This window comes from Pongo abelii, chromosome 9 (genome assembly GCF_028885655.2).
Source record: "Pongo abelii isolate AG06213 chromosome 9, NHGRI_mPonAbe1-v2.0_pri, whole genome shotgun sequence".
In the NCBI taxonomy this organism is placed as follows: Eukaryota; Metazoa; Chordata; class Mammalia; order Primates; family Hominidae; genus Pongo; species Pongo abelii.
Window position 1 is genome coordinate 79,390,602 of NC_071994.2, and position 27,904 is coordinate 79,418,505.

General features: G+C 39.5%; 2 protein-coding genes across 15 annotated transcripts in view; one reads left to right on the forward strand and one right to left on the reverse strand.

Annotated features, from left to right (window-relative positions):
• Positions 1 to 428: 428 nt before the first annotated feature.
• The window catches only part of PAK1 (p21 (RAC1) activated kinase 1), a 269,840-nt gene continuing 242,364 nt past the window's right edge, over positions 429 to 27,904 (reverse strand). For all 14 annotated transcript variants that reach the window (XM_063728215.1, XM_054526060.2, XM_054526055.2 and 11 more), the window contains 6 exons: positions 24,854 to 24,966; positions 21,688 to 21,805; positions 18,348 to 18,447; positions 17,109 to 17,305; positions 13,803 to 13,940; positions 429 to 1,771 (listed from right to left, as the gene is read on the reverse strand). In XM_063728215.1, the coding sequence (XP_063584285.1) occupies positions 1,685 to 1,771; positions 13,803 to 13,940; positions 17,109 to 17,305; positions 18,348 to 18,447; positions 21,688 to 21,805; positions 24,854 to 24,966 (753 nt within the window). In that variant the 3' untranslated portion in view covers positions 429 to 1,684. The remainder of the gene's footprint in view (positions 1,772 to 13,802; positions 13,941 to 17,108; positions 17,306 to 18,347; positions 18,448 to 21,687; positions 21,806 to 24,853; positions 24,967 to 27,904) is intronic.
• LOC103891877 (telomeric repeat-binding factor 1-like) lies at positions 4,199 to 11,944 on the forward strand. Its single transcript, XM_054523993.1, is given in 4 exon segments — positions 4,199 to 4,219; positions 10,568 to 10,840; positions 10,842 to 11,103; positions 11,106 to 11,944. Coding segments are annotated over 4 exon segments (1,395 nt in total).

Here is a 27,904-nt window from a genome sequence, read left to right on the forward strand (position 1 = left end):
ACTAAAATCTACTTGTATTGGAACACACCTGAATGTGATGAAAGTATAGAGAAAAGCAAGAAAGTTATTTACATAAAAGTCAAGACGGTGGTTACCTCTTAGGTGGGGGCTATAATGAGAAAGGAAGGACAAGATAGAGAAGGTTCTTACTGTTAGTGTTCCATTTCTTGATTTGGTGGATACAAGTGTGTTTATAATTATTCTTTAAACAATACAAATGGTTTTGGCCCATTTCTCTTAATTTATATTTAAAATAAAAGTGTTAAAAAGAAAGAATACACATTCAGGTATATAGTGGTAAAGGGGCATTCTATCTGCAACTTACCACTCTCAAATGGTTCGAGAAGAAACTATTCATTATTTCATATAAAAAATTAGAAAAGGAAAGAAAGAATGAAGAGAAAAAAGAAAGGCATACTCCAATAGAATATTTTCGTCTCCTTTTATTGACAGAAATAGAAATTTGTGCTGCAGGGGCAGTAGTACCTCAGAGCATGAGAAGGTAGTCAATGGGGCTGACATGACAAGCCACAATGCTGGCTGGGGGTCCTACCATAGTGGGACAACCAAAACCACAAAAGTAGCAGGAGGTAGCAAACATCCCCAACACCCGGTGTAAGCATTTCCATTTGCAGAGAGCTTGGCCATGCATCTTAAAAACAGGGTCCCCTCACAGCCGGCAGGGTATCATATCAGGCCATCAAATCTATCCAGAACTAACATGCAGTCTCTAATTTGGAGACTCTTTATTGTGACCAAAAGATTTGGACCATTAGAAGATCCAAGTTAATCTTTCAGCTCCTTATCCCAGGCAGAAGAAGGGGCTGAGTTCCTGAAACATCACACAAGTAGAGCTGGACAGGTGCTGATGCCCAGCCTTGCTCTAAAAGTAGTCACCATTTTCCCCCTGGCTTCTCAACACTGCTCTCACTCAGTATGTGCCCTAGAAAACCTCTCAATGTTATAAACAAGGGACAGGATGGGGGCAGCAGCCTAGGGTATTGCAGGGAATCAAAAGCTGCTACATAGCCGAGAGCATTTCACAAGAAACAGCATGGGAACACTATTGGGTCAAGGTCCTCCCAAACAGCTGCTAGAAGCACATATAAAGAAAAATGTGGTTGTTCTCCCATGTCAGGATCAGCTGCGCCAAAGTCATGGTCCAGGAAGCTGAGCCTCTTCATGTCCCTGGCAGATTATCAAACCCCATGGCATTCCCAAGCTGTTCCAGTTTTCAAGTACAGTGAGGTGTCTGGGCAGTTCAGTCACAGAAAAGCAAGCACTACAGAAATCTCAATTGATTACAAATTGATAATATTATCAAGCCATAAATTTATATAGTCAAGAATTAATTGTGGGGGATGGTTATGAAGGAGGCGAGGATTTTGACACATGGAAGACTAGAAACATTTATTTATATAAACCCTTAATCATAAACCACCCTCATATCCATGAATTGAGAGGAAATTCCTTATTTAGAAATGGCCATCATCTGATGAGTCATTCAGTTGCAGTTCTCTTCAATGCTGGACACATGGTTTCCAAGGATCAAAGTCTTGAGAGCACTAGATCAGGAAATGGGAGAAGCAAGGCAAGGAGAAGAGGGCATCAGGAGTTGGAATTTCTGAAATGTGCATTTATCTCACAGAAGGCTTGGCACAATGAGCCTGGGGTGAGTGTGGTTTTAGTGATTGTTCTTTGTTGCCTCCTTTGCTGCAGCAATCAGTGGAGTGAGGCTGGAGAGGGGCTTGGCAATCTTCAGGAATTGATGCTAGAAAGGAGAAAAATAGCAGAAGACACATGACTATTTACCATTCTTCCCCAGTAACCATTACAAGACATAAAGGCATCTTTGTTTGTAAAGGGTGCTGTGTGGAAAGCTTCCGATCATCCCCAAATTGAAGGACATCTTAAAACAGACCACTCTGGAAAACTGTTTGGCAGCATCTACTTACAGATAAACACACATCTACCTATACCCTAGTAATTCCAATCCTAGGTATATTCCCAAAAGAAATTAGTTTGTATAGCCACCAAAAGATACACACAGAAATGTTCATAAAAGATTTGCTTATTATAGCCAATAACCAGAAAGAACCCAAATGTTCAAGAGAATGGAAAAATGAATAGTGTTATATTCATATAATACTATACAGAAAATCACACAGCAATATAGTAAGTAACTGGTACACTGACAATGGGTTGAATCTCACAGACACATTAAGGGAAAGAAGCCAGACAAGCGAGTTCATATTGTATTATTCCATTTCTTCCAAGGTAAGCCTAACCATGGTGATAATCAGAATAATAATTACCTCTGGGGAAGGTATTAATAGATCATGACCCAGTAGTATATTGCAATACTGCATTTTAGGAGCATTGATCTAGGAATTTATTGTTCTATCCTCAAATCCAATAATGCTAATTCATTTAGTAAAAAGTTCAGTAGCTTGGTCCTTTCCCAAATCACTTTCACTGGGCTGTACTTTGGGCCATACCTTCAACCTTTAACGACTGTTTAGGAGAAAATATTATATGAAAATTGCATCTAAATTTTCAGTAAAACTGTTAGAGAAAGCAATTCCTTTTTTTTTTTTTGAAACGGAGTCTCACTCTGTTGCCCAGGCTGGAGTGCAGTGGTGTGGTCTCGGCTCACTGCAACCTCCGCCTCCCAGGTTCAAGCAATTCTCCTGCCTCAACCTCCCGAATAGCTGGGACTACAGGTGCCCGCCACCACGCCTGGCTAATTTTTGTATTTTTAGTAGAGACGGGGTTTTGCCATACTGTCCAGGCTGGTCTCGAACTCCTGACCTCAACTGATCCACAGGCCTCAGCCTCCCAAAGTGCTGGAATAACAGGCATGAGCCACTGTGCCTGGCCTAACAATTCCTTATGTAATTCTCAGAGCCTCTTAAAAATGGTGCTTTTTTTTCTTTTTAAACATTTAGTAGTAAAAAAGCTTTGTGTCTTAAAGCTGTAGAATGTTCTTCTATTTGATAAAAAATATAGGAACTATCACATTTCCTTTTCTGCCCTGGCTACCAGGAAATTGAGAACCAGATTTGACCTCTAAGCATAACTAAACTCACATGAGCATATCTGATTCTTCTGCCATACTTATAATTTCCTTCATTAGTCATATCGTATATATGTACACACACACACACACACAGAGAGAGAGAGAGAGAGAGAAAGAGAGAGAAACATATATACTAATATTCTTTGTTGAGAATTGCTTCAACTTCTGTTGGGACAGAGATAGTATAAAGAGCTACTGAGAACAAGAAGGTACTATTACTATGAAAGGAATAAAAGATCCTAGCTAAATCATGAAGATATGAATTCCAATATATATCATCCTATGTATTTCTGTCCATAAGTGTGTTCTCACAGGAGAAACAGATGTGAAGCTTTTATGATTTGTGATTCTCAAAGTCATGGTTTTCAGTATTTACAATGTACACCAACAAGTTAAAAAGCCACCTTTCTCAGATCACATGTTTCTACAATTCCCCTAAGTTGACAGCAGCATGATCCAACACCAAATTGGGAGGCCTCAGTTTCCTTCTCTGTCTAATAAACAAAACAGACTAGATGAGCCCTAAGGGCTTTCCAGTTGTGATACTCTTTGAGCCTATTAAGAGCAGTGGCCAAGAGCATACACACCTGAGAGCCAAACAGGCTGAAATCCTGGATCTGCTACTTATCAGCTATCATGGGAAAGTTACTAAACACTTGAAACCTCAGTTTTCTCACCTGTAAAAATGAGAATAATAGAACCTATGACTCACAGAGTTGTTGTGAAGGACAATATATAAAGTGCTTAGTGCCTAAATATATAAAGTGTTTAGTGCTTAAAATATGGTAAAGATTCAATATAACGCATTTATTACTAGTTATATTACTATATCAGGAAGAAAACTTTAGAGGGCACTAACCTTTCAAGAACTATAATTTGGTATTTAATTAAGAATGGTACCTTTACTAATCGCAGGCTTAGCATATAGTATTTACACATTTCCCAGTGCCTACAGTTTCCAGAATACAACTCTCATGAACAGCAAAAAGGGTCCTACATTGTACTAAGAGACTTTTAGTTCCAACAGATACTAGAGACTAATGAGTTATACTTGGCAGAACCCAGATCTCATATCTAATAGGCCAGTACTCCATAATCAGTAACCTCAATTACAAAGACATGCTAAATATGTTCCAGAGGGTGATAGTCCAGTGTGGGTTCTTCCAGCAATTTCATTCAATTCAATAAATATTTTTTAGTACTTATCCTGAGTCAGGTCCTAGGTAAAACATGAGACTCAGGGATTAATAAAATAGAGGTTATAATCCAATAGGAAAGAGATTCATAATTAACACAGGGCAGTATGCTAGGTTCTGCCCTGCCCTGCCCTGCCCTGCCCTGCCCTGTTCTGTCACTCCTGGGCTTCATAATACAAAAGTAAATGACAGTGCATGCCTTCATAAAGTTGCATGTGATACTTACTATTAGATCACTAGTGGGCGATACAATAAAAGAACACTAGTTATAAGAAATTGTACTTGAAACATATATGTTAAATACAAATGATGTGGCCTGCTAAAGGCAATTTTTGCAACCATATAAAATTATCAGGATTAGGCAGGTAGGAGTATAAAAGGCCTAGTAAACCCCTGACTCTGGGTTTCCCCACAAACTGGCAAAATCTCACTCTCAATAAGTAGAGTATCATTGCCATTATCTGAGGATTTCCAATGAAGAAAGTGTAAAGACTCCAAAAGCCACACTCACTAATTATCTTCTAAACTTATGTTCCATGGATAGGCATGGTGGCTCATGCCATGCCTGTAATTCCAGCACTTTGGGAGACTGTGGTGGGCAGATCGTTTGAGCCCAGCCTGAGCAACATGGCAAAACCTTGTCTTTACAAAAAATAGAAAAATCAGGCAGGTATGGTGGTGCATGCCTGTAGTCCCAGCTACTCTGGAGGCTGAAGTGGGAAGATCAGCAGAACCTGGGGAAGTTGAGGCTGCAGTGAGCCATGATTGCGCCCTGCACTCCAGCCTGGGCAACAGAGAGAGATCCTGTCTCAAAAAAACACAGCAGAAAAACTGGAAACTCTAAAAATCAGAGCGCCTCTCCTCCTCCAAAGGAACGCAGCTCCTCACCAGCAACGGAACAAAGCTGGACGGAGAATGACTCTGACGAGTTGAGAGAAGAAGGCTTCAGACGATCAAACTACTCCGAGCTACAGGAGGAAATTTGAACCAATGGCAAAGAAGTTAAAAGCTTCGAAAAAAAATTAGATGAATGGATAACTAGAATAACCAATGCAGAGAAGTCCTTAAAGGACCTGATGGAGCTGAAAACCAAGGCATGAGAGCTACGTGACGAATGCAGAAGCCTCAGTAGCTAATGCGATCAACTGGAAGAAAGGGTATCAGTGATGGAAGACGAAATGAATGAAATGAAGCCAGAAGAGAAGTTTAGAGAAAAAAGAATAAAAAGAAACGAACAAAGCCTCCAAGAAATATGGGACTATGTGAAAACACCAAATCTACGTCTGATTGGTGTACCTGAAAGTGACAGGGGGAATGGAACCAAGTTGGAAAACACTCTGCAGGATATTATCCAGGAGATTCCCCAATCTAGCAAGGCAGGCCAACATTCAAATTCAGGAAATACAGAGAACGCCACAAAGATACTCCTCGAGAAGAGCAACTCCAAGACACATAATTGTCAGATTCACCAAAGTTGAAATGAAGGAAAAAATGTTAAGGGCAGCCAGAGAGAAAGGTTCGGTTACCCACAAAGGGAAGCCCATCAGACTAACAGCTGATCTCTTGGCAGAAACTCTACAAGCCAGAAGAGAGTGGGGACCAATATTCAACATTCTTAAAGAAAAGAATTTTCAACCCAGAATTTCATATCCAGCCAAACTAAGCTTCATAAGTGAAGGCGAAATAAAATACTTTACAGACAAGCAAATGCCGAGAGATTTTGTCACCACCAGGCCTGACTTACAAGAGCTCCTGAAGGAAGCACTAAACATGGAAAGGAACAACCGGTACCAGCCACTGCAAAAACATGCCAAATTGTAAAGACCATCAAGGCTAGGAAAAAACTGCACCAACTAATGAGCAAAATAACCAGCTAACATCGTAATGACAGGATCAAATTCACACATAACAATATTAACTTTAAATGTAAATGGGCTAAATGCTCCAATTAAAAGACACAGACTGGCAAATTGGATAAAGAGTCAAGACCCATCAGTGTGCTGTATTCAGGAAACCCATCTCACGTGCAGAGACACACATAGGCTCAAAATAAAGGGATGCAGGAAGATCTACCAAACAAATGGAAAACAGAAAAAGGCAGGGGTTGCAATCCTAGTCTCTGATAAAACAGACTTTAAACCAACAAAGATCAAAAGAGACAAAGAAGGCCATTACATAATGGTAAAGGATCAATTCAACAAGAAGAGCTAACTATCTTAAATATATATGCACCCAATACAGGAGCACCCAGATTCATAAAGCAAGTCCTTAGTGACCTACAAAGAGACTTAGACTTCAACACAATAATAATGGGAGACTTTAACACCCCATTGTCAACATTAGACAAATCAATGAGACAGAAAGTTAACAAGGATACCCAGGAATTGAACTCAGCTCTGCACCAAGCAGACCTAATAGACATCTACAGAACTCTCCACCCCAAATCAACAGAATATACATTCTTTTCAGCACCACACCATACCTACTCCAAAACTGACCACATAGTTGGAAGTAAAGCACTCCTCAGCAAATGCAAAAGAACAGAAATGATAACAAACTGTCCCTCAGACCACAGTGCAATCAAACTAGAACTCAGGATTAAGAAACTCACTCAAAACCACTCAGCTACATGGAAACTGAACAACCTGCTCCTGAATGACTACTGGCTACATAACGAAATGAAGGCAGAAATAAAGATGTTCTTTGAAACCAACGAGAACAAAGACACAACATACTAGAATCTCTGGGACACATTCAAAGCAGTGTGTAGAGGGAAATTTATAGCACTAAATGCCCAGAAGAGAAAGCAGGAAAGATCTAAAATTGACACCCTAACATCACAATTAAAAGAACTAGAAAAGCAAGAGCAAACACATTCAAAAGCTAGCAGAGGTCAAGAAATAACTAAGATCAGAGCAGAAATGAAGGAAATAGGGACACAAAAAACCCTTTAAAAAATTAATGAATCCAGGAGCTGGTTTTTTGAAAAGATCAACAAAATTGATAGACCGCTAGCAAGACTAATAAAGAAGAAAAGAGAGAAGAATCAAATAGACGCAATAAAAAATGATAAAGGGGATATCACCACCGATCCCACAGAAATACAAACTACCATCAGAGAATACTACAAACACCTCTACGCAAATAAACTAGAAAATCTAGAAGAAATGGATAAATTCCTCGACACATACATCCTCCCAAGACTAAACCAGGAAGAAGTTGAATCTCTGAATAGACCAATAACAGGCTCTGAAATTGAGGCAATAATCAATAGCTTACCAACCAAAAACAGTCCAGGACCAGATGGATTCACAGCCGAATTCTACCAGAGGTACAAGGAGGAGCTAGTACCATTCCTTCTGAAACTATTCCAATCAACAGAAAAAGAAGGAATCCTCCCTAACCATTTTATGAGGCCAGCATCATCCTGATACTAAAGCCTGGCAGAGACACAACCAAAAAAGAGAATTTTAGCCAATATCCTTGATGAACATTGATGTAAAAATCCTCAATAAAATACTGGCAAACCGAATCCAGCAGCACATCAAAAAGCTTATCCACCATGATCAAGTGGGCTCCATCCCTGGGATGCAAGGCTGGTTCAACATCTGCAAATCAATAAATGTAATTCAACATATAAACAGAACCAAAGACAAAAACCACATGATTATCTCAATAGATGCAGAAAAGGCCTTTGACAAAATTCAACAACCTTCACGCTAAAAACTCTCAATAAATTAAGTATCAATAGGACGTATCTCAAATAATAAGAGCTATCTGTGACAAACCCACAGCCAATATCATACTGAATGGGTAAAAACTGGAAGCATTCCCTTTGAAAACTGGCACAAGACAGGGATGCCCTCTCTCACCACTCCTCCTATTCAACATAGTGTTGGAAGTTCTGGCCAGGGCAATCAGGCAGGAGAAGGAAATAAAGGGTATTCAATTAGGAAAAGAGGAGTCAAATTGTCCCTGTTTGCAGATGACATGATTGTATATCTAGAAAACCCCATTGTCTCAGCCCAAAATCTCCTCATGCTGATAAGCAACTTCAGCAAAGTCTCAGGATACAAAATCAATGTACAAAAATCACAAGCATTCTTATACACCAATAACAGACAGAGAGCCAAACCATGAGTGAACTCCCATTCACAATTGCTTCAAAGAGAATAAAATACCTAGGAATCCAACTTACAAGGGATGTGAAGGACCTCTTCAAGGAGAACTACAAACCACTGCTCAATGAAATAAAAGAGGATACAAACAAATGGAAGAACATTCCATGCTCATGGGTAGGAAGAATCAATATTGTGAAAATGGCCATACTGCCCAAGGTAATTTATAGATTCAATGCCATCCCCATCAAGCTACCAATGACTTTCTTCACAGAATTCTTCACAGAACTTTAAAACTACTTTAAAGTTCATATGGAACCAAAAAAGAGCCTGCATTGCCAAGTCAATCCTAAGCCAAAAGAACAAAGCTGGAGGCATCACGCTACCTGACTTCAAACTATACTACAAGGCTACAGTAACCAAAACAGCATGGTACTGGTACCAAAACAGAGATATAGACCAATGGAACAGAACAGAGCCCTCAGAAATAATGCCGCATATCTACAACCATCTGATCTTTGAAAAACGTGACAAAAACAAGAAATGGGGAAAGGATTCCCTATTTAATAAATGGTGCTGGGAAAACTGGCTAGCCATATGTAGAAAGCTGAAACTGGATCCCTTCCTTACACCTTATACAAAAATTAATTCAAGATGGATTAAAGACTTAAATGTTAGACCTAAAACCATAAAAACCCTAGAAGAAAACCTAGGCAATACCATTCAGGACACAGGCATGGGCAAGGACTTCATGTCTAAAACACCAAAAGCAATGGCAACAAAAGCCAAAATTGACAAATGGGATCTAATTAAACTAGAGAGCTTCTGCACAGCAAAAGGAACCACCATCAGAGTGAACAGGCAACCTACAGGATGGGAGAAAATTTTTGCAACCTACTCATCTGACAAAGGGCTAATATCCAGAATCTACAATGAACCCAAATAAATTTACAAGAAAAAAACAAACAACCCCATCAAAAAGTGGGCAAAGGATATGAACAGACACTTCTCAAAAGAAGACATTTATGCAGCCAAAAAACACATGAAAAAATGCTCATCATCACTGGCCGTCAGAGAAATGCAAATCAAAACTACAATGAGATACCATCTCACACCAGTTAGAATGGCAATCATTAAAAAGTCAGGAAACAACACGTGCTGGAGAGGATGTGGAGAAATAGGAACACTTTTACACTGTTGGTGGGACTGTAAACTAGTTCAACCACTGTGGAAGTCAGTGTGGCGATTCCTCAGGGATCTAGAACTAGAAATACCATTTGACCCAGCCATCCCATTACTGGGTATATACCCAAAGGATTATAAATCACGCTGCTATAAAGACACATGCACACATATGTTTATAGCAGCACTATTCACAATAGCAAAGACTGGGAACCAGCCTACATGTCCACCAACGATAGACTGGATTAAGAAAATGTGGCACATATACACCATGGAATACTATGCAGCCACAAAAAATGATGAGTTCACGTCCTTTGTAGGGACATGGATGAAACTGGAAACCATCATTCTCAGCAAACTATTCCAAGGACAAAAAACCAAACACCGCATGTTCTCACTCATAGGTGGGAAATGAACAATGAGAACACATGGACACAGGAAGGGGAACATCACACACCGGGGAATGTTGTTGGGTGGGGGGAGGGGGGAGGGATAGCATTAGGAGATATACCTAATGCTAAATGACAAGTCAATGGGTGCAGCACACCAACATGGCACATGTATACATATGTAACAAACCTGCACGTTGTGCACATGTACCCTAAAACTTAAAGTATAATAATAATAAAATTTAAAAAAAAGAATCAAAAAAAAGAAAGAAAAATAAAACATAAATAAAATAAAATAAACTTATGTTCCTTTGCTAAAAATGTATCCTTTGAGCTAATCCCAGCAAAATATAAGTTGTGTAAGATTTGGGTGTCAGAGAGCCGTTTCTCAACAAGACTCAAACAAACTCTGCCAGACTAATTCAAACAGAACAAAGGAAGTGCTAATGAAAGATACAAGCAGGCTGGTCATGGTGGCCCATGCCTGTAGTCCCAGCACTTTGGGGAAGCGAAGTGGGCAGATCGCTTGAACCCAGTAATTTGAGACCAGCCTGGCCAACATAGCAAAACCCCGTCTCTACAAAAAACTTTTTAAAAAATTAGCCAGGTAGGGCCCCGAGCCCGCGGGGCTGTGCGGATGGTAGGGATGCCGACCCTACAGAGGAACAGATGGCAGAAACAGAGAGAAACGACGAGGAGCAGTTCGAATGCCAGGAACTGCTCGCGTGCCAGGTGCAGGTGGGGGCCCCCGAGGAGGAGGAGGAGGACGTGGGCCTGGTGGCCGAGGCCGAGGCCGTGGCTGCCGGCTGGATGCTCGATTTCCTCTGCCTCTCTCTTTGCCGAGCTTTCCGCGACGGCCGCTCCGAGGACTTCCGCAGGACCCAGGACCCGCAACAGCGCAGAGGCTATTATTCATGGACTATCCAGTCTAACAGCTTACCAATTGAGAACGATATACATATGTCAGTTTTTGACAAGAATTGCAGCAGGAAAAACCCTTGATGCACAGTTTGAAAATGATGAACGAATTACACCCTTGGAATCAGACCTGATGATTTGGAGTTCAATTGAAAAGGAACATGACAAACTTCATGAAGAAATACAGAATTTAACTAAAATTCAGGCTATAGCTGTTTGTATGGAAATGGCAACTTTAAAGAAGCAGAAGTCTTTGAAAGAATATTTGGTGATCCAAATTCTTATATGCCTTTCAAAAGCAAATTGCTTATGATAATCTCTCAGAAAGATACATTTCATTCCTTTTTTCAACACTTCAGCTACAACCACATGATGGAGAAAATTAAGAGTTATGTGAATTATGTGCTAAGTGAAAAATCATCAACCTTTCTAATGAAGGCAGCGGCAAAAGTAGTAGAAAGCAAAAGGACAAGAACAATAACTTCTCAAGATAAACCTAATGGTAATGATGTTGAAATGGAAACTGAAGCTAATTTGGATACAAGAAAAAGTGTTAGTGACAAACAGTCTGCGGTAACTGAATCCTCAGAGGGTACAGTATCCTTATTGAGGTCTCACAAGAATCTTTTCTTATCTAAGTTACAACATGGAACCGAGCAACAAGACCTTAATAAGAAAGAAAGAAGAGTAGGAACTCTTCAAAGTACAAAAAAGAAAAAAGAAAGCCGAAGAGCCACTGAAAGCAGAATACCTGTTTCAAAGAGTCAACTGGTAACTCCTGAAAAACATCGAGCTAGAAAAAGACAGGCATGGCTTTGGGAAGAAGACAAGAATTTGAGATCTGGCGTGAGGAAATATGGAGAGGGAAACTGGTCTAAAATACTGTTGCATTATAAATTCAACAACCGGACAAGTGTCATGTTAAAAGACAGATGGAGGACCATGAAGAAACTAAAACTGATTTGCTCAGACAGCGAAGACTGTGTTTGTAAAAGCTTGATGAAAGGACAGTTTTTTGACCACTGCATTTTGTTTGAAACTTGTGTCATTGATGTAATTTAAAACTTTTGTTTAAAGCATTACAGTATTTTTCTGTGACCATCAATTAATATGAGGGTTTGTGCTATAAGAGTTAAAGCATATGCTATCATTGTATTCTTTAAGAACCTTATTTTGATAAAATGTAAATCTGTTGAACCCTGCCACATTTAGTATCCCCACCCCTAAATCCTGTTCCAATGAAAAAATTAAAACCTGATACAAAAAAAAAAAAAAATTTTTCAGTTAACCTATTTTGTGTCTGTAGGCTGACCTCAACCCTGTAACGTAACCCATTAAATGAATTTTCTTTTTTTTTAAGACGGAGTTTCTCTCTGTTGCCCAGGCTGGAGTGCAAGGGCGCAATTTCAGCTCACTGCAACCTCTGCCTCCCGGGTTCAAGCGATTCTCCTGCCTCAGCCTCCTGAGTAGCTGGGATTACAGGCACACACCACCACGCCCAGCTAATTTTGTATTTTTAGTAGAGGTGGGGTTTCACCATGCTGGTCAGGATGGTGTCCAACTCCTGACTTCATGATCCACCCACCTCGGCCTCCCAAAGTGCTGAGATTACAGATGTGAGCCACGGCGTCCTGCCTAAAATGAATTTTCCAGATGATTGAATAACAGTAGTCCTTTGATAGGAGATAATGACTTGGTTTACGGCCTTAATATACTACTTAATTACTTAACATGTTTATTAATAGAATGATAAATGTACAGAGTAACCTATAAGCATGAAATACTTTTGCTTTCAGTAGTTTCATGTAAAGAAAAAAACTTGAAAATAGTAATACCTGAGGACCCATGGGAATAATAGACACTGGGGAGGTAGGGTGGGGAGCGGGAGCAAGAGCTGAAAAACTACCTACTGGGGACTCTGCTCACTACCTGGGTGACAGGATCATCTGTACCCCAAACCTCAACATCACACAGTATACCCAGCTAACAAACCTGCCCATGTGTTCCCTGAATCTAAAATAAAAATCGAAATAATTTTTTTGAAAAAGACAGTAGTATTACCCATGGGACAAAATTTGTACTATTAGCAAGAATCATTTTGTGTCTCATTTAGAAACAATTTGACTTTTGTTCCAGTGTTTAAACTTTGACAAAAATGGTTTTGAATAGATCTTTATAACCTGATGCCATAAATACAAGATTCTCTGATACCTTCATTTAATATATCAATATTGGGCCTAAAACAGTATTCTGTAAAGCTTAAATTGGTATTAACTATGATCATCTTGATGTCTATGATAGATAATAAACAAGGTTGTACATACCTTAAAAAAAAAAAAAAAAAATTAGCCAGGTATGGTGGCATGCGCCTGTAGTCCGAGCTACCTGGGAGGCTGAGGTGGGAAGATCACTTGAGTGAACCCAGGAAAGGAAGACTGCAGTGAGACAAAATCACGCCATTGCACACTCCTGCCTGGGTGACAGAGCGAGACACTGTGGGGCGCGAGAGGAAGGGGGAGGGGGGAGAGGAGGGGGAGTGGAAAGGAAAGGAAAGGAAAGAAGGAAAGGGAATGGAAGGAAAAGGAAAGGAAGGAAAGGGAAAGGAAGAAGAAAGGAAAGAAAGGAAAGGAAGGAAGGAAGCAAGCAAGAAAGCTACAAGCAAAGCTCAATAGGTGCTCGGAAAATAGATTGTAAACTGAGCCTAGGAGAACGTGTGGAGTTTTAACAGGCTGAGAAAGAGGCTAAGAAAATAAATGATCAAAGGCCCAGGGATAAAAGAGCAGTAGGAACAGAGTTAGTGTAGGAAGTGGTAGAAGAGAAGCCTAGTTCTATAATATCCAGTACCTTACAAACATGAAGTAAAAAAGGCCTGGTTTAGTGATGCCTTGAATTAGGTGCTTCCCTGCATAAGGACAGTTACCTGTAGCAGCTCTTTAGCTGAACCTCTCTTCTCCACATCCATCTCGAGACAGCGGTTCAGAAAGTCCCGGAAGATAGCTGACAGCTTCTCTGGGTTCTGAAGTTCTGGGGTCCCATTGGTGGCAATGAGGTACAAGGCCTGGCAATAAAAATGGTGAATCACCTTGAGCTCCAACTGAGGCTCTCTCTTGTTCCCCATATACAAGTTCTAGAAATATGGTCAGCTGCTTTATGCTCTAGGATGCAAAGTAGCAGCTGTGTATATATACTGGAAAGAGTATGACCTAAGGATCAGGTTGAACATTTAAAGGCCATGAGACTATGTGCAACTTCCCTGTCTGTAAAGTAGGGATGATGCCCATCTCACATGTCTGTAAAAATAAAATAAGATAGTGTATTTGAAAGTACTTTGTAAACTTATGAAATATGTTACAGACCTAAGGGTTTATTATTATTCTTTTTTTTTTTTTTTTTTGAGATGGAGTCTCACTCTGTTGCCCAGGCTGGAGTGCAGTGGCACGATCTTGGCTCACTGCAACCTCCACCTCCCAGATTCAAGCGATTCTCCTGAATCAGCCTCCCAAGTAGCTGGGATTACAGGCACCAGCCACTACACCCGGCTACTTTTTGTATTTTTAGTAGAGACAGGGTTTTACCATGTTGGCCTGGCTGGTCTCGAACTCCTAGACTCAAGTGATCCGCCTGCCTCAACCTCCCAAAGTGCTGGGATTACAGGCGTGAGCCACTGTGCCTGGCTTTATTATTATTCTTGCTTACACATCTGAAGGGTTTATTATCCATTTAGCCTGTTGAGTTAAACATCTGCCCAGCTGCTGGCAGAAATTATTCCTGGTGCCTTCACCTCAGTCATCCAAGAACTGATCTCTTCTAGCAGGAGAGGATATTAAATGTAAGTGAAAACTGTTGCCACCCTGGTCCCCTAAATGAAGCGTCTCCTGGGAAAGGTAAAGAAAAACATAGTAAGACTAAATCTTTACAATGACTCAGCACTTAATTCAAAGAGTACTTACATAAGCACTGTCTAATTTAATGGCCACAATTAACTCTGGGTAATAGGGCAAGACTTATCATCCTCACTTCACAGATAAGGTCCAGAAACATAAAAAGATATGTCTAGGGCCAGGCGTGGTGGCTCACTCCTGTAATCCCAGCACTTTGGGAGGCTGAGATGGGTGGATCACCTGAGGTCAGGAGTTCGAGAAAATCGCGAAATCTGGTCTCTACTAAAAATACAAAACTTAGCTGGGCATGGTGGCAGGTGCCTGTAATCCCAGCTACTCAGGAGGCTGAGGCAGGAGAATCGCTTGAACCTGGGAGGTGGAGGTTGCGGTGAGCTGAGATCACACCACTGCACTCCAGCGTGGGTGACAGAGTGAGACTCCGTCTCAAAAAAAAAAAAAAAAGTCTATGTCTAGGATCATTCTGTCTTATTTCCAACATATCCCAGCAATTATCATCTTCAAATATCTGCAAGGCCGTTCTAAGGGAGGGAAGAATATGTTGTATGTGGAGTCAGAGGCAAAGCTGGGACCAAAGGATAGAAACTACAGAAGGTAGTTTCAGTTTGGTGCACTGAAGCAATTTCCAATAATCAGAGATATCCAAGTATGACATGAGCATGTAGATGACCACCTACCAGCAACAGTGCACAGGGAATTCCTGCACTGGATGGGAGGTAGGAATAAATGAGAAAATAAAAGCAATCAGAATAAATTTCACATTTGCCCACACCAAGATTACCAACCTATTTGCACCTGTGTTGATATGCTCTGTTACAAGGGATAAATTGTCCATGCTAATCTAATGTCCTTTACTTCAGTACTTGATCGAACCCCTCTCATCGACTTAAGGATATCACTTCTATGGTTGTCACTTCCTTCTTGTACATGACCATTTTCCTCCTCTCCACTAAATCATTCCCATTAGCACACAGACATCATCTTTTAGAAAAACCCTCCCATGACTCCATTTTAAGATAGTGCTCCATTTTTGTTACCCTTCCCAGCAAAATTCCTTTAAGAGAAAAAAAAACCTGTTTATACATGCCATCTCAATGTCCTCTTCTTCCACTTTCATGAATTTAAGTAGACTTTCATCCCCATCTCTCTACTGATAACTGATTGTTAAGGTCATTAAGAACCTCTACATTGGCAAATCCAATGTTCATTTCTCAGTCTCATCTTAACCTATCAATCACATTTGACACATAACCTACCCTCCTCCTCCTTCGGGAAGCACACTGTTCTCTTCATCTCCAGGACACTTCACCTCCAAGACACTTCTCTGTTCCCTCACACTAGAAAGGCCACTCCTTGGTCTACTTTGCTAGTTCTTCCAACCTGTAAACAGTGGAATAACCTAGAGCTCAGTACTCAAATCTCTTTTCTTTAACTGTACTCATTCCCTAGGTGAGTGATCTCATCTACCTCTGACTTTAAATACCAACTATATATTATCTACTAATAAATTTATGTTTATAGTCCTGACCTCTCACCCTTGAACTCCAGACTCTTAAGCCAAACTCTACTCCCAGCTCCACTTAAATGTCTAATTAACATTTCAAATCAGCACATTCAAAACCAACTCTTTATTACCCAACTTAAGTATGCTCTTCACCATTTCAACAGATGGCAACTGAATTTTTTCAGCAATTCAGACCAAAAATCTTTTAGTCATTGCTGATTCCTCTTTCTCTAATATTCAGTTCATCTTGTCAGCTAGTCCTTTAAGTCATTTCCTGAGTCTGACCACTTCTCACTTCCACTCCTACCAAGACACCACCACTCTGAACTATTACAACAGTCTCTCGCAGTCTATTTTCCATAAAAGCGGCCAAAATGATCTGTTTAAAACATAAATCAGATCACATTACTCCTCAGCTCAAAACCCTCTAATGACTTCCCAACTCTGCAGAATAAAATAACTTATGAGAGAGAACTTCCCTCTCTACTCTAAAATAGCATACCTGTTCCTCCATTACTCTGTTAACTCCCTTACTTTGCTTTTTCTCACAGCATTTACCATCTGTTACTACATACTAATTTATTTTATTTTCATTAGAATAGTTTCTCGCACTTGACAGGACTCAAATAATTGTTGAATAAATGAATGAGTGACTTCTAATATTCCTTTTCTTTGACCATTTACACTTTAAGTTCAACAGTGACTAGTTGTATCCAGAAAAGGGATCTCTAGGTTGAAAGCCACAGAGAACAGCCTGGATTCTTATTTCCTGGCACTAGAGACAACAGCCCAAATAACTTGAAATAGAACTGGTAACACTCACTCTCAGAGGGTTTTCATTGAGGTATGGAGGCTCCCCTTCAATCATTTCGATGGCCATGATGCCCAGGGACCAGATGTCAACCTTGGGCCCATAGGCCTTTCGTGTCACAACCTCTGGTGCCATCCAGTATGGGGTTCCTACCATGGTGCTCCGTTTGCTCTGCTCTGGGGTTATCTGTGCACAGAATCCAAAGTCAGCTAGAAAAGAAAAATAAGAGAAAGAACATACATTTAGGATATACACTCACTTCAGTAAGTGTTGACTGTATACCTACACATAGGTGACAAGATCTGCCTGGCTTCCAGCTCTGCTATCCTTTGTCTCTCCAAAGTCACTTGACTACCACCTTCATGTCTAGCTCCTAGCCTATTTCCTATTGAACCCTGAAGAGAAATAGAAGGAATATAAGAAACACCATCTCTGGCCTCCTACCTCTCCTCAAACCAGGGGACTTAGTGTTAAAGTCCAAGCTGCCCATTTTGGTCTTGATTGCTCATCCCAATTCTGCTTTGTTCTTGAAAAACCATTCCCATAATCCCAAATCTGGAGACTAGGTTCTTGCCTTATTCCTTGGGCACGAGTCCTTGATTTAAACCCCAATCACCTATGACTAGGCATGGCCCTGTTTTTATGCCCCAAGCCCAGGGCTGCTAGCAGTCCTTCCATAAACTGCCCATCCACCCATGACACAGCCTGTTTGTCTGGTCTACTGGTCTTTACACCTTTGAACAAAATGTTCTGCCTGCCATGGTTTTTACATTATATTGCAATTACAAATTTATTTAAATTAGGAAGCCTTTGAGAGTACGGATTATGTCTTCTTACTTGTCCTCATATCCCTAGAAGGACCAGCATGTACTAGACATTCAATAAAAGTTTACTGAATAACTGAATAAAAGAAATTACACAAAACTCTTTTTTCTAATTATCTATTACATGTTTTCCACACTAGATTGAGAAGGTAGGGAAAATGTACTCTCAGTGCCCATCACAGGACCTAGCATAGAGTAAGCATTCAGCAAAGTTTTTTGTGGTTGTTGTTAAATGTACAAATGAATGAAAAAATAATGAAATGATATCCTATGATTAATACAGAAGAATATAAAACAGCCCTCGTATCCCATGAAATCATAAAGACACTCTGGTGAGTGTCATAGTTACTATTATATGATGACCATCTCACAGGAGACAGGGCCCCACAGGGAGAGAAGTATTATCATTCCTAAAGCTCCTACTTACTTAGCTTGACAGAGCCATCCATTCCCAACAGAATATTGTCACTCTTGATGTCTCTGTGAATGACCTGGTTCGAATGCAAAAACTCCAGAGCCTGCAGACACTATTGAAGTGGTGTGGGCAGGGGGAGAAAGAAAGGACATACATATAATACAGAAGACTTAATAGAAAATCAAGTAATTCAACCTCTTCACTTTAAAATAAAGGAAGTAAGGCCCCAGTGAGTAAAAGGACTTGCCCCAAATCAATCACAGAGCCAGATCTAGAAACAAGTCTTTCATCTCCTAGCTAAACATTCTTTTAACACTCCATGCTGCCTTTCACCTTAAAATTGTTTTTTTAAGTAACGGAGTTCCTCCAATGTATTTTTTTTTTTTTTTTAATTAGATCCTTGGTAAAGAACCTAAGGCCCAAGAGAAATTACTGAAGAAAAATGGAAAGGATCTTATAATGACAGACTGGAGGAAAACAACAAATAAGGGTCATATTTGAGGAAGCAGACATATGGAAGTGATACTAGAAGCAGTAAGTTAGCAGGATAATCTTATTTTGGTGAGGAGATATTTTGTACTATTTTGGATATGCTGAATTTGACATCTGAAGACAAATGTCCAGTAGGCAACTGAATTTATGAATCTTAGGTTCCATACAGTGGTAAATATTTACAAGTCATTTGGGAAGAGATGATTTTTGTTTAAGTTATAAAAATGGTTGAACCTGGCAAAGGGTATAGGAGAAAGAGAAGAATCTTGGAAAACACCTATACTTAGCAGGCAGAATAAGTAACAAAGAGACACAATGGTACAATTAAAATGCCTGGTTCTGCTGCTACCCCACTGACTATATAATTCTGGACTCCCACCTATAAAATGTGGGAATCAGATGAGATCATCTCAGCTTTCCTACTAAATCAATAATTTGATTTCATTGACCCAAAACTAATTTTTTAGAAACTTCTACCAATTAAAAAACACTAAAGATATAAGTGAACAGGAAAATACTATTTAAATGGTCCTAACCTAATACTTCACTTTCTAAGAATATACCAATGGCTAAATTAAGAATAAAACAATATCCAGAATTGGATTTTCCCTGAAAATGTAGGAGCTGCTCTTCTTAGAAGGGTGGAGAAACAGGTCTCAGCATGTCAGAAATTATGATGAAAAAGAATGATCTTGAGAAAATGGAACCCTCACACATTGCTGGCAGGAATGTAAAACAGTACAGCTACTACAGAAACAGTTTGGCAGTTCCTCAAAAGTTGAGTACAGAGTTGCCATATGACCAGCAATCCACCTGTAGTTATACATCCAAGAGAATGAGAACATACCTCCACACAAAAACTGGTATATAAGTGTTCATAAAGTAATTTTTTATTTTTTATAACAGCCGAAAACAGAAACAACCCAAATGTCCATTCTATTACTTGGCAATACAAAGGAATGAGGTACTGATACATGTTACAAAACGGATGAATCTTTGAAACATAATGCTAGCTAAGTAAAAGAAGCCAATTACAAAAGAGCAAATATTACATGATTCCATTTATATAAAATGCCCAGTACAGGGAAACTACAGAGGTAGAAAATAGGTTAGTGGTTACATAGGGCTGGGAGAGTCAGGGGAGACCTGGGGAGTGACTGTTAATGGATATTAATTTCCTCTTTGGGGTGAAAAAAAGGATCTAAAATTCATTATGATGGTGGTTGTACAACTCTATGAATATACTAAAAACTAGTGAATTATTTACTCTAAATGGGTGAATTATATCTCAATAAAGATGTTTTAAAAAGGAGAAGATGATCTCTATTAGAACTGAAGAATAGTAATACCATCTATTATACAACATTAACACTTTTTTCCAAGTGCTTTTTGATACATATAGCACCCCTAAGGTATATACAGTGTGAATATTGCAATTTCCATTTTACAGATTAATAATGAGGCAAAACGATTTCCCAAAGTATACATATGCATGTATTCTCCACTAGTGAAACTTGGTTCCTGAGGGTAAGGGGGTGGGGTGAAAAAAATCTTAGGTATTACAATGGTTTATGACCCAAACAGCTGAGCTATATATCTATGATATTAAAATTTCATGGCAGGGAGTATGATTAGGAAAAAGGCTCCTTAAGAAGGAGATAATGAAAAGAAGGTTACGAAATACTGCATTAGTAGTGGAACAAAAAAAAAGTCAGAACCCCTAAGAATCCCAGCCTAGTGTTAATTCCATTAATTAATTCCAATTACTTGTGAACATTCTAGATCCCAAAGTTGTTTGCAAAGGGGACCATATTTTCTAGAGAAGTATTGATTTCACATTTTATTTTTCTTAACACTGATTAAATATATAACTACATAATTTCAGCAGTATGCCTTCAGATCTTGCACCATCAAACCCCAATCATGCTATTATACTCATCTCCACAAAATTCTGAACCTCATCTCATCTTCTATGCTTCCCCTAATTTCCTAACTTTTCTATTAGGTTGGTGCAAAAGCAATTGTGGTTTTTGGCTTTTTTTTTTTTTTTTTAAGTAATGGCAAAAACTTCAATTACTTTTGCATTATTGGGCCACCAGAAAGTCCAGTCTGTCATCAGCAAAACACCCAATATCCTCAATGTCTCTGAATATTCCCTTCATCTTCTTGCTCTAATGGAAATGAAATGTGGTTATTCCCTGAGGACACTGTCCAGGCCTTCTGGAGGGCTTTTTTTCCTCTTACATCAGCATATTATCGATTCTAGACATTTAATAGCAATGAGGAGAAAGGGAATATCTATTTGAGCTTTGTTTTTTGTTTTTATTTTCCTGGAAGTATTTTACCCTAGATTTTTGCTGGCTTGCTTTTATATATCATTCAGATGTTTACTCAAATCTATAGCAAAACCTTCCCTGACTATCTTGTCTAAAATAGTACTTCCTCCATCACTACCTTCTTACTCTGCTTTATTTTCCTTATAGCACATAAATAAAGCAAGAAAGCAGAATAAAAATGATTGAAATATATGCCCAGATAAAAGAGATAAAGGAATATATTATAACGTGCTTAGGCAAGTGGTTATCTTTAAGACTGGAATTATGAGTGACTTTTTACAATATATACTTTCTAGTACTTTATAATTTTTCTACAATGGGTAGAATAAAGTTATTGTTAAAGAAAAAAAATCATGGTGATAGAAATGACAAACACAGGTACAATGCAGGAATGATACCAGTGTCAGCACTAATTTCTACCAATTCCACAGAGCCCAGGCTGAGATCTCACTGTACAGGGAACTTCAGGAGACAGGAATATGGAGGCAGCTTTCTACCCGAGACTGCTTGGCCCTTGGCCTTACCTCACGGCACACAGCTGCAATCTGGCCTTCATCCATGCAGGTTTCTGTCACCACGTCTGTCAAGGAGCCTCCAGCCAAGTATTCCATAACAACCCACAGCTCATCTCCCACGAGGTAACTGCAGGAATACAGATAAAGGGTGAGAGGGAACAATCAGAGTACACTGAGCCATAGCACTGGGTTTCAAAGGCTAAGCATATACACAGAGTGAAACTACGTCTTAGCACAAAGTAAAGTAAAAGGTTCTTTACTTTGGGGAAAAGCAGAATCTGGGGGACAGAATCACTAACTTTGAATCTCTCAAGGATGCTCCTGGAGAAAACCAAGTATACATGTTCTGTGAAGCCCCAAAGGGCAGAACTAAGATCACTAACTTAAAGTGATACAATAAAATTATATTTCATCACAACACAAAGGAAGACATCCTAAAATTAGAAAGACTGACATGATTCCCACACCTCTAGAAGCATCCAAACATTTGACAAAGATAGGATTTAGAGTCCATGTTACCCAAAGAAGAGAGAGCTACTAAACCTCCCAGAGAGTCCTACCAGATCTGAGATGTATGAGACCAAGTATTGGGTCTTGTTCAAGACTCTATCCCCAGAGTCCAGCACAGCAGATGCCAATCTTTACTAAATAAATCAATGAATAAAATAAAAGATAACTATAAATATTAAATGAAATAATGTTTGTAAGAGTCCCTTAAAAGCTGCAAAGTGTTGTATACATAGTCATTATGCTGATAATTGACCTCTACTTTTGAGTGTCCGTGGTTCAAGAATGGAATGAATTTAGCAAGGGCTTACGGAGCCAAAGCCTTCTGATAAGCCAAGGCTACCATTTAGTAAGATATCCCCGGAGAGATTATGGGCTGACATGAGTTAGAAATGATAGTTTCACTCAGGAGTTGGATCACTCAACCCTATTACACGATAAATAAAAAGGTCACTTAGCCTATCTAGTCAATGTTTCCTTACTATAGAATCAGACAAATAAAAACAAGGCGAGCCTAGAGCCCTTAAGTCTTCTGCCAGTCTTGGACAAGAAGCTGGATTGGAAAAAAACATTTCTTGCATTGGCTTGAACTGTGTGGTATCATCTTATCTTCATTCTGATATTGGGAATACTGCTGGACAGATGTGGAGACTGTTGGAAGATTTTAACAAATGCACTCAAGCAAAGGGTAAGATTTGAATCCTATTTTTTTGACTACTAATCGACAGCTCTTTCCATAAAACTCTGTGTTCTGATTTATAATTTTTTATTGTCCATGACAAATAAACATGACAGACTAAGTGTTTCTTCAACAATCTCTTTTGAGAGAGAAGACTATGGGGATTTGAACTGCTATGGTCTGAAAGTTTGTGTCCCTCAAAATTTACATGTTGAAAATCTAATCACTAATGTTACTAGGAGGTGGGGCCTTTGGAAGGTGATTACATCATGAGGGTTCTGCCCATGAGTTCATCCATATGTGATGGAGTTCCCCTCTGGGACATCTCACAAAAACCACAGACCCTCATTTGCAACACCTTCACTGAATGCTCAGGTTAAGATCCTCTTCTGTGATCTTACAGAAGTATTTTTTTTTTCTATACCAGACCAGGAACTATTTGAGGGCAAAGATAGCATTATTTACTTCTAATTTCCAGAGTAAAAGTCTCTGGGAATACTAGTAAAGGTATGATTAATAAACAAATCTACAAGTCTCTTAATCCTACTCCCAGAACACAAATTCCTTCAATAACATCGTCTTATCATGTAGATGCATCCACTGATGGGGAACTCACCATTTTGTGAGACAGGCCATACCCTTACTGACAGCTTTCATTTTTCCATATCCTGAGCTAAAATCTAATACCCCTGTCACCTTCAGTAGTTTGCATGAGCTATATCCTCTGTATAATAAGTTCTGAAAGAGATGATAAGGTACTGACTTTCAGAGGATTCTTCAGAGCCAGTCAGGACCCACATTAAGGAGACACAGCCATCTCAAAGAAGAAGGCTTTATTCTTTACAGTATTGGGAATGTCAAAGTTCAACTCTTTTCTTCTTTAAGGAAACTGAAGCTTACTAGTGTTTTAGATGCAGAACAAGAAGGCACCCTTATGAAATCTACCAGTAACAGGAAGAGGTAGCTGGTCATGCAATGTAAGAGGTAAAGAAATTAGAGTCCAAGATTTAGTCCAGTTTCACCTCCACCTATGATGTCTCCGAACCCTGGGCAAGAAGCTTAACTTTTTTTTTTTTTTCAGGTATCGGAGAAAAGAACATGATATAATAGAAAGGTGCTAGATATTGGTGCTAGGAATGTTCAAATTCAAAACACTGCTTTGCTGTTTTATGGCTTACTACTCTTGGACAAGTTATTAACGTCTATAAACCTCAGTTTCCTCGTCTGTAAAATATGGATAAAAAACCCTACCTCACAATGAGATACTGTTCATGAAAGTGCTTGTTACAAAGTAAAGCACAATACAAATATTATACACAACCACTATTACTATTTTGCAAAAAAATTTTGATGAGCTGGAATGATGGGCTAAAATAATAAAAATGGGACTTAATGAAGATAGTCAAAAAATTCTACATTTCCAGTTTAATGCAAGCTTATGTAAAAAAAAAAAAATTAGAAATTTTACTTGACTGCAAACTTACTAGGAGTCAAAGCAGACAACCTAAAAGATAAAACAAGAATGAAATCATTAAGCTGTGTTGAGTTTAGAAAGAGTCCCACTCTCTCCATAGTGGTCAGATCTCAAATTAAACATCTAGTTCTGCACACCGCATTTTAAGAGAACATAAACAAACAAGAAGTTATTCAGGAGGATGAGCAGAATAAGGAAAGATTTGGGATGTAAAATGAGTGAAGGACCTAGATGTTTGACTCAGGCAGATGGGCTGGTAGGTTTCCCTTAGGCAAAACAAACAGTACTAGGATCAACTGTTGCTACAAGGTGGTAGAGTTCAGCCTAACACAGAAGGATTTCCCAGCAATAAAGGTGTCCAGCATTACACAGGGTCACATACAGAGAGCTCAGCATCACAGAAGACTCTTAAATGGAAGCAGTTCTGAGTGCTGGCACTGCCCTCTTCTCTAACAGCTTCACCACCAATCAGTCCCAAAGGCCCTTTCCCCCTGATGGGACCCACCACTCCATACCTGTCCAAGTAATTCACAATGTTTGGGTTCTTGTTTTCCCTCATGACCAGGATCTCATTAATAATCAGCTCTTTCTTGGGCTGCTGCTGAAGATTCATCTGCTTAATGGCCACCTGAAATCAAGAGTATATTCAATGTGCAACCATAGTCATTCCCACTTATTGAGCACCTGCTAAGTACCAGACCTTAAGTACTCAGGAAACAAAGATGAGTAAGATACAGTCTTAGCCCTCGAGTAATTCACAATTTGTCTGTGTAGACCAGTGGTCTTCAAAGTGAGGTCTCAAGCCAGCATCATCATCATCTGGGAGCTTGTTGGAAATAAAAAACTCGGGTCTCACCCCAAATCACTTAATCAGAAGCTCTGTGATGTAAAAAGTCCTCCAGGTCACTGTGATATACATCAAAGTTTCAGAATCAAACCCTGGTGTAGAAAAATACTTTTAAAAAGTCACAACAGAAAAGAGATGCTATAACAGAGGTTCATACAAAATGCTAGCGCAACACAAAATACGGCAAAAGCCAAGAACGCTTTCAATCTGGCCATGTATAGAAGCTTCATAAAGGGGGAGGTGACTTTCTGAACCTGGTGTAGAAAGATAAATCAGAGTTGACCAGGTTAAGAAAGAAAAGAAAAGGAGGATGAGAGCTCTATCTACAGAAATAAAAACAAATTTCCAGACAACATGAATATAAGGTATACTTTAGTTTCTAAGGTACTTGGTATCAATTCCTTCTATGTGTAAGGTACTATTATAAGGTGTTCTCAAATTCGTTATTTCATTTAATCTTCAAAGACACCTTGTGTGCTAAATATTACTAATGATTCAACAGATGGGGAAACTGTGTTTCAGAGAGGATGTGACTTGCATACATAGCTATTCAATAGCAAAATCAGGATTAGAACCCTCAAAAGGGATGCCAAGTTATCCTGTACGTGTAGCCAGATTAATTTTCCCCCACAGTACACATTTGATAACCTTGTTCAAAAACTTACATGGCTCCTGGTTGCCTAGAAATGCTTCTCAGTACAACATTCAAAGTTCTCATGTTCTGGCCCCTACCTTACTTCCAACTCTATTCCTTCACAGAGTAGAGTGTTCATGAAGAACACTCCATGTTCTCCCTGGTATCTAGTCCCCCTTCCTTTGTTCAGAATCTTCTCTTCATCTGGAACAGCCTGTATCATTTCCATACATTCAAAAGCTACTTACTCTTTGTATCAGGCCAAAGGAGACTTCATTCTCCAAACCCAATATGCCTTTTCCCTTCTTTAAAGCCCTATAAGATCATATTTATCCCTCTCTTATGGAACTTACAACTTGCTATCATGTATAATGATTAGTGTGTATGTTTGTGTGTATCGAGAGGTTTGAGGGCTTGATTGAAAGCCCAGAACCCCCAATGCCAAACACAGGCCTTTACACACATAGAGTTGGTGCTCAACAAATGTCTGTAGAAAGGAAGAGGGCAAGAGAGAAGTCAGTAGGTTGGAAAGTACTTTGTTTTTAAATAAAAACAACAAAAAAAATGGCAACGGGCTCCTCTATCCCATAGGAGTATACTTTAAATTATTTTCTAAGTGTTCATTCTCTAGAGGTATTTTTCCTTTTTCCTGCTTAGTGGACAAGAACACGAACATCTAACAGAACTAAGTTGTCTTTCTAGAAGTAGCAAGAAGTATAAAGAAGGAATGATTCAAACTTTTATGTGACAAATCCCTGACTCTATTATTTCTTCAAGTCAAGAATGGACAGTCTTTTGCAGAGACCAAGTTAATCATTAAGAATAGAAGTAATTCTGTAAAAAAATCTGACCACCTCCATTCCCTGCCTCAAGTAAGGAAAAATTGCTTTGGAGTGGGGTTTCCTGTTAGGTCAGGCTTCTGGTCTGGCTGCAGCTGTCTATAACAGCTGAGCATTAGTTTTTCCTAACATTTGAAAGGCAACATGTTGATCTAAAGATATTAAGTATAGTTCGCCCTTATAACGCACATTAAGGACTGGAGCCAGAAGAATGTCTTTTGAGTTACTCATGCCATCTTGGAGGATGGGACACTGCTTACGAACCACACAGTGGTCACTGCTGGCAGCAGCAAGGGAGGAGAGGCAGAAAGAGGCTAATATGGAGGCTAGGGCAGGACATGGGAGTCCTTTTTACTTTTTCTTTTAATACAGAGTCTTGCTCTGTTGCCCAGGCTGGAGTGCAATAGCAATCTCTGCTCACTGCAACCTCTGCCTCCAGGGTTCAAGCGATTCTCCTGCCTCAGCCTCCCGTGTAGCTGGGATTACAGGCATCTGCCATCACGCCCGGCTAATTTTGGTATTTTTAGTAGAAACAGGGTTTCACCACATTGGCCAGGCTGGTCTCGAACTCCTGACCTCATAATCTGCCTGCCTCAGCCTCCCAAAGTGCTGGGATTACAGGCATGAGCCACCACGCCTGGCCGGGAGTCCTTTTCAATAGCTACTAACTATGGGATAGGCTAAGTGTCCTTCACCTAAGCCCCACCTATATAGGCTAGGAGATAGCATTCCTGCAACAGAAAAAGAACTGGAGTTGAACTCTGAGGACTTAAGCTCAGGACCTGACTGTCACTTACTGACCTTGACCAATCACAAGCTCTCTGAGCCTCAGTCTCTTCATCAATACATTGAAGATAATCTCAACCTTGATTCCTCTCTTTTCAGGATTGTTTTGAATACCAAGTGAGACAACGGCCAATGCATTACTCACATATAAGTAAATAATTTAAGCAATAAAGTTAGTCAGTAACGAAAATGGTAATCACAGTAATAACAGCATTTAATAAGTACTTGGCACAGCAAACACTCTCCCACCACAACTGTTCATCAAATACCAACTGTGTCCCATGCTCTGTGCTAGATGCCCTACTTATATTATCACAATAAAACCTAACACAACCCTGCAAAGTAAGAATCATGATCTGCATTTTCAGGTAAGAAAATTGAGGCTAAGACTCATAAGAAAATTCTAAGGTCATAATCAATGCCCACAGGTCCATGTGACTCCAAAGGCTCTTCCAGTCTG